This window comes from Mytilus edulis, chromosome 5, assembly GCF_963676685.1.
Source record: "Mytilus edulis chromosome 5, xbMytEdul2.2, whole genome shotgun sequence".
NCBI classification, from domain to species: domain Eukaryota; kingdom Metazoa; phylum Mollusca; class Bivalvia; order Mytilida; family Mytilidae; genus Mytilus; species Mytilus edulis.
This window is the reverse complement of record NC_092348.1, coordinates 30,705,856-30,713,703: the sequence shown is the minus strand read 5'-3', so window position 1 is coordinate 30,713,703 and position 7,848 is coordinate 30,705,856. Positions and strand designations below refer to the sequence as shown.

Below are 7,848 nucleotides of genomic sequence, written 5' to 3'. Positions count from 1 at the left end.
ATTTCCGGATGCCGGAAGCGGGAATATAAAAAAAATAAAAAAATTCTGTTTTGAAAAAAATAGGTACGGGCGGGTCCGTCGAACAAGGAATCAAATTGGTGTGGCCTTATGGACAAAAAATAATCTATTGTTTGATAAGGAATGCCGACAGTGGTTTAATCAAGGAACGATTTTTATTAGAAAGAAAGGACAACATGGATCACTTTATCACTATAATACCAACAAAGTATCATCAGATGTACATACAGAGAATGATTGATGACTGGTCAAAGGGAAAAGTTCAAGATGTATTTAGTAACATCAATATGAAGATCCCTCTGTTCACACAGAAATTTCACAACTATTTGAATATGCTAGATATATCTTACCAGAGACAACTGGCAAATATCTGTGACGAAAGAAAAACGTCTATAAAACCTTATTTCTGGATGTTTCAAGATGATGATGATGATACCTATGACACGTCTTTATTACATTGTTGTTATTTAGGAGATATTTCTTTGGTCAAGTGGTGTTGTCATCATGGGGTAAATGTCAATAGGTGTACGTATAATGAAAAGTCTCCAATAAATATTGCTTGTGAACAAGGTCATACAGAAATAGTAAAAATGATGTTAGAAAGAGGAGCAGACTGTACTAATTGTGATATTGATGGTCAGTCACCTGTAATGAAGGCATGTGAACATGGTCATAAAGAAATAGTAAAGATGTTGTTAGACAGAGGAGCAGACTATAATAAATGTGATAATGGGGTTCAGTCGTCTGTAATGAAGGCATGTGCACATGGTCATACAGAAATAGTACAGATGTTGTTAGACAAAGGAGCAGACTGTGATAAATGTGACGTTAGGAAACAGTCACCTGTAATGAAGGCTTGTGAACATGGTCATACAGAAATAGTGAAAATATTGTTAGACAGTGGAGCAGACTGTAAAAATGGTGATAATGGTGGTCGGTCACCTGTAATGAAGGCTTGTGAACATGGTCATACAGAAATAGTCAAGATGTTATTAGACAAAGGAGCAGACTGTAATAAATGTGACTTTTGGGGTCAGTCAGTTGTAATGAATGCTTGTGAACATGGTCATAAAGAAATAGTGAAAATGTTGTTAGACAGAGGAGCAGACTATAAGAAATGTAATGATCATGGTCAGTCACCTGTACTGAAGTCATGTGAACATGGTCATACAGAAATAGTAAAGATGTTGTTAGACAGAGGAGCAGACTATATAGGATGTGATATTAACAGTGAATCACCTGTAATGAAGGCTTGTGAACATGGTCATACAGAAATAGTGAAAATGTTGTTAGACAGAGGAGCAGATTGTAATAAATGTGATAATGGGGTTCGGTCACCTGTAATGAAGGCATGTGCAAATGGTCATACAGAAATAGTAAAGATGGTGTTAGACAAAGGAGCAGACTATAATAGATGTGATATTAATGGTCAATCACCTGTAATGAAGGCTTGTGCACATGGTCATGTAGAAATAGTGAAAATGTTGATAGACATAGAAGCAGACTATAAGAAATGTGATAATAACAGTAGGTCACCTGTAATGAAGGCTTGTGAAAATGGTCATACAGAAATAGTAAAGATGTTGTTAGACAGAGGAGCAGACTATAACGGATGTGATATTAACAGTGAATCACCTGTAATGAAGGCTTGTGAACATAGTCATACAGAAATAGTTAAGATGTTGTTAGACAGAGGAGCAGACTGTAATAAATATGACAGAAGGGGTGAATCACCTGTTATGAAGGCTTGTGAACATGGTCATACAGAAATGGTAAATGTGTTGTTAAACAGAGGAGCAGACTATAATAAATGTGAAGGGAGTGGTCAGTCACTTCTAATGAAGGCTTGTGAATATGGTCGTACGGAAATAGTTAAGATGGTATTAAATAGTGGAGCAGACTGTAATAGATGTGACGATTGTGGTCATTCACCTGTAATGAAGGCTTGTGAACATGGTCATATAGAAATAGTAATGATGTTGTTAGACAGAGGAGCAGACTATAATAAATGTAATAAAAATGGGCAGTCACCTCTTCTTAGGGCTTGTGAACATGGTCATACAGAAATGGTGAAGATGTTGTTAGATAAAGGAGCAGACTACAATAATTTTGACAATTCGGGTCAGTCACCTCTAGGGAAGTCTTGTGAACATGGTCATACAGATTTAGTAAAGATGTTGTTAGACAGAGGAGCATACTATAATAAATGTAACAAGTATGGTCAATCACCTGTAATGAAGGCGTGTAAACATGGTCATAAAGAAATTGTAAATATGTTGTTCGACAGAGGAGCAGACTATAATAAATGTGACAAGTGGGGTCAGTCACCTGTAATGAAAGCTTGTGAACATGGTCATACAGAAATAGTGAAGATGTTGTTGAACAGAGGAGCAGACTTTAATAAATGTGATGAAGATCACAGATCACCTCTAATAGCGACTTGTGAGCATGGTCATACAGACATAGTGAAGATGTTGTTAGACAGGAAGGCAGACTGTAATAAATGTGACAGGGCGGGTCAGTCACCTGTAATGAAGGCTTGTGAACATTGTCATACAACAGTAGTGAAGATGTTGTTGAATAGAGGAGCAGACTTTAATAAATGTGATGAAGATGACAGATCACCTTTAATGGTGGCTTGTGAATATGGTCATACAGAAATGTTAAAGATGCCGTTAGACCCAAGAGTAGACTTTAATAAACGTGATGAAGATGACAGATCACTTTTAATGCCATTGGTGTCTTGTGAACCTAGTCATATAGAAATAGTAAAGATGTTGTTAGACAGAGGAGCCGACTATAATAAATGTAACAAGAGTGGTCAGTCACCTTTAATGAAGGCTCGTAAACATGGTCATAAAGAAATAGTAGAGATGTTGTTAGACAGAGGAGCGCACTATGATAAAAGAGACAAATGGGGTCGGTCATCTTCAAAGATTGCCTATGAACACGGTTTCTCCTTGATGTCGCAATTTCCGCATTTGCCAACAGATTTTGACGAAAGTGTATTGATCGATTAGATTTAATACATCTAGTTTATTTATTTTTGGGGGTTTATCGGACGTTACCTGATCAGACAATACTGGGAATTCACCTTGAAAACTCGTTTAGATTGTGACAGAAAATCAATAATCAGGTGATTGCATTTTATAGCTGTAGGCAACAAAGGACTAATTAATAAAGGTGTTGATTGTATTGTTTGACAGCATGATATTGTTATACGGATTTCGTCTCATGTCACATAAAGGATTTATTAGGCCCTTTGCAAACTTTTGACGTAGCCCCTCCTTTTTTTTAACGAAAACAGTTGTAATGACGAAAATGTTCAAAAGCCAGATCAATCTGCGACTAAAAACTGTATCCTTTATCTTTGATGTAATTTATTTATTTTAGAGGGTACTTCAAAGTCGTTTTTGCGACGCACGTGTTTCTATCATAGTTTTATGTCTCAACTTCTTAATTTACGATTGTCCGTAGAAGAACACTGTCGTTATGAAGAAATATATTCAACAGTTTGGGAACAACCCCTCAAATGAGGAGTAACCTTTCCCTGTAATGACTATCCCTTAAATGAGGGATCAATTTCAAGTGAATTTTTTTTGTTGTTGTTATGAAAACCACTTCTTAGTACAAAAGGGCACATATTTACATTATTTGAAGAAACTTTTCCCAAAGAACTATACATCTATCTGATATTATATGGTCAAAACATGTCCAAGAATTTTTTAATATTCCTGGACATATATATTCTTCTGTATTATTAGAAATAAGTGGACCCCTCTTTTAAATAAGTTGTTCCAAAGATAATGAATTTCATCCTTTTAATTTAAAAAGGTTCAGATTTTCTGTTATCATTTTACAATAGCAAAATGATCCCTTGTCCGAGGAACAGTCCCTCATTTAAAGGATATCCCACATTTGGGGTTGCCTCGGTCCTGTTCAAAATTAATATAAATCTCTGCCTTTAGTCTTTCCTTCAACTGGAAGTGAAATATATATCTGATAAACTTATTGAAGAGGAATCTTGTGTTCCAAGAAGTCAAAAAGATGATTTCTATATTGCTATTTTTACAGTATCTTTTAAAAGATAAATGCCAAAGTGTTTATTTTATTACAAGATGTAGACTAAACGATAAATTTAAGAGAATAATCATCGACAACAATAGGAAAATATTTTTTGGTGGTGGGTGACAGAATTATAAAAGGAAAATTTTAAACAAAAAATATATTTATGTTACGGAAAAAAATGTATGTGGCGAAAGATATATTGGTTTTGCGAAAGAGGTGATGGAAAAAAAATAATAATTGCTATGATTCGTCAACATTCTATTCTAAAAAATAGTTGGAAATTAAAGTTTAAACCTTTTTTAAATGTTTTATAGGCTGTCATTAATGCTATGTTAATATTTAAACTTGTGTGTGGTATAATTTGATACTTGTAACTAGTATATTGAAAGTTTGATATTTCTAGTTATTGATTATATTGCTAAAGGATGTACTTGGGTCAAGTTTAGGAATTTTTGTCAGATGGTCGGACTCCTTGTTTGTTTTCTTTACGATACAGTGTGAAATGTTTTGCCCTATAACACCCTTTCTTCTATTTATATAAGACGTCAATAGCTCATAAAAGGTATTATAACCAAAAATTTTAGCCATTCTTGATTTATTTTAATTTTTTTCGATTTGAGTCCCACATCATACCAATGCTTAACCTATTAGAGATTTATCAACTTAAATCGGTTGTTAAAACTAATTTTAGTCTGTTTTATTTACAAAATAAATATATATTAACAAAACATTTTTATAGACATTGTTTCTATTGTCGACCCTATTAGAGATATATGTATTAAAATCAGTTATAATAAGAAGTATCTTTCTGTTTTATCTATCAATACAAATAGTAAATAAACTCATCATAGATACCAGGTTTAAATTTTGTATTAACGCCAGACGCACGAAGAGATATTTAAGAATGAAATGGACAGTGTACTTTGGCGAACAAATTGCTATTAGCGTAAAACAATGTTTTACTTCTATAGAGAGACAAAAACTAATCAATTTGTAGTATTTGTCCTTGAGATATTCATTACTAAAATGTGCAAATGTTGCCGTCAATGTGGTGCCGTTAATGTTATCATTTGAAATGACATCAGTGTGGGCCATTGTAAGGTCTACACAAGTGAAATCAAGACAGTCATTATGAGGTATACAGAATTAAGAACATCCGTCATTATAAGGTATAAAGAACTAAGAACATCCGTCATTATAAGGTCTACAAAACTAAGAACATCAGTCATGATAATGTCAAAAGTAGGAGAAAATGATAGTCATTATAGGGTCTACAAACTAGCGAAAATTAAAGTCTTCGTGAGGTCTTCAGTAAGAGAGAACATAACAGACAATATCAGGACAACAGTACCAAGATAATGAGAGTCATTATAAGATCTTAAAATCGAAATAACATGAGAGTCATTATAATGTCTCAGTTAGTGAGAACATGAGAGTCGTTTTAAGATCTTAAGTGTATCCATGATAGTCATAAGGTCTACAGTAGTGATAAAATGAATCATTATTTGGTTAACAGTACTAAGAACATGGCTGTCATTATAAGGTATACAGTAAGCAGAACCTGAATCATTATGAGGTCTACATTAAGCAGAAAATAAGGTCTACGGTACTTACGACATGAATTATTGTAAGGTCAACAGAACTAAGAACATAAGTCATTATTAGGTCATCAGTAGTGGGAACATGATAGTTATAATAAGGTCTACAAAAGCGCGAAAATGAAAATTTTTATGTCTATAGTTCTATCATGAGAGCAATTATAAGATCTTCATTAATGAAAACATCAGAGTAACTATAAATGAGAGTACAGTCAAACCTGTTTTAAGAGACCACTTACGGGAGAGCAAAATAGTGGTCTCTTAAGACAGGTGGTCTTTTAATACAGGTTCAATTTACTAGTATATACATTGTACTACAGAGGGATCTAAAATTTGTGGTCTTTTAACACAGGTTTTTGCTTAATACAGTTGGTCTCTTCGGCAGGTTTGACTGTAGTTATAAGGACTAACGAAGTGAAAACATGATACTGATAGTCATGAGGTGTCTACAGAAATGGTAACATGGGTCATTGTTTGTTCTACAGTTCTAAGAACATGACAGTTATTAGAAGGTCTACAGTAGTCAGAACATGACAGTTCGTTTTTATTCTACAGAATATATAACATGATAGTCATTACTAAGTGTAAAATTGAAAGTATATGAGGGACATTATAAGGTCTACAGCACTTACAACTTGACAGTTATAATTAAGTATGTAGTAGTGAGAACATGCCAGTTATCATAAGGTCCACAGTAAGCAGAAAATAAGAATTCCCATAAGATCTACAGTGCTTACGGCATGAGTCATTATTAGGTGTACAGAACTAAGAAGATCAGACAACACTATGGCAAAAAAAAAGAAAAAAAAGACCAAGACAAATAATAGTACACAAAACACAACATAGAGCAATACGAACCCAATAAAAAAACAAGGTGCTTCGGAAGGGTAAACAGATCCTGCTTCAAATGTGGCACTCGTCGTGTTGCTCCTATTATTACAAAACCGGTAATAATTCTAATTCGGTAGGTCACATTCGTGAAAAAAGTAAGGTCCTCATGGCCGTCAGACAGTTTTCAGTTGACCTCGATCTCATTTCATGGATCCGTGAACAAGGTTAAGTTTTGTTGGTCAAATCCATATCTCAGATACATGTACTATAAGCAATAGGTCTAGTATATTTGGTACATGGAAGGATTGTAAGATGTGCATGTCCAACTGGCAGGTGTCATCTGACCTTGACATCATTTTCATGGTTCAGTGGTCAAAGTTTAGTTTTTATGTTGTGTGTTTTTATTCTTTCTGATACTATATGCATTAGGTCTACTATATTTGTTGTATGGAAGGATTGTAAGCTTAACATGTATGCCTGGCATGATTCATCTGACCTTGACCTCATTTTTATGGTTCATTGGTCAATGTTTTTTTTTATTTTGGATAAGTCTGTTTCTTAGAAACTATAAGCAATAGGTCGACCATATTTAGTGTATTGTACGATTGTAAGGTGTACATGTATTTCTCGTTTGGTTAATATGAACTTGGCCTCATTTTCTAGGATCATGTTAAGTTTGTGTGATAGTTGAAGTAAAGCTTTATATTTTAAGACTCAACATAATATCAATATTTTGTAAAGAAGGCGAGACATTTCAGCGTGTGCACTCTTGTTTAGTATCCACATCTGATTCACGCCACTTTTAGAATATGTAGTTTCACAATCACTTTGACGCCCGGCTTTGATTGATGGTACACTAATTGATGTTAATAACTTAGGAAGAGGCTTCTTGAAGCTCTCTGAAGACCAAGTATAACATATGCGAGTCATTTCTATGTGTACAAAAGTATGAGGGTCATTCTAAAGACTACAGTATTCAGAATGTGACAGTAGTGGAAACATGAGAGTCATAATGAGGTCCACATTCCACAGTATTAAGAACATAAGTAATATTTTGGTTTTCAGTAGTGAAAACAGGAGTCTTTAGGCTACAATTGTGAGAAGATGATAGTCCTTATAATGTTTACAATATTGGAAACATGAGAGTTATTGTAAAATCTACATTAGGCAGATAATGAGAATCATCAAAAGGACCACAGTACTTACGACAAGAATCATCATTATTTAACTCTACATTAAAGAGAACATGACAGTCCTTATTCGGTCTACAGTAAAGAGAACATGACAGTCCTTATTCTGTCTACAGTAAAGAGAACATGACAGTCCTTATTCG

General features: G+C 34.1%; 1 protein-coding gene across 1 annotated transcript; it reads left to right on the top strand.

Annotated features, from left to right (window-relative positions):
- The first annotated feature begins 112 nt into the window (after positions 1-112).
- On the top strand, positions 113-4,880 carry LOC139523413 (ankyrin repeat domain-containing protein 50-like). The gene has a single exon (XM_071317439.1). It carries the CDS (start codon positions 195-197, stop codon positions 3,036-3,038), a length of 2,844 nt encoding a protein of 947 aa, XP_071173540.1. The 5' UTR covers positions 113-194; the 3' UTR covers positions 3,039-4,880.
- Positions 4,881-7,848: the final 2,968 nt, after the last annotated feature.

Coding starts and splice junctions, on each gene's coding strand:
- LOC139523413 (XM_071317439.1), top strand. CDS start 195: ATGGATCACTTTATCACTATAATACCAACAAAGTATCATCAGATGTAC.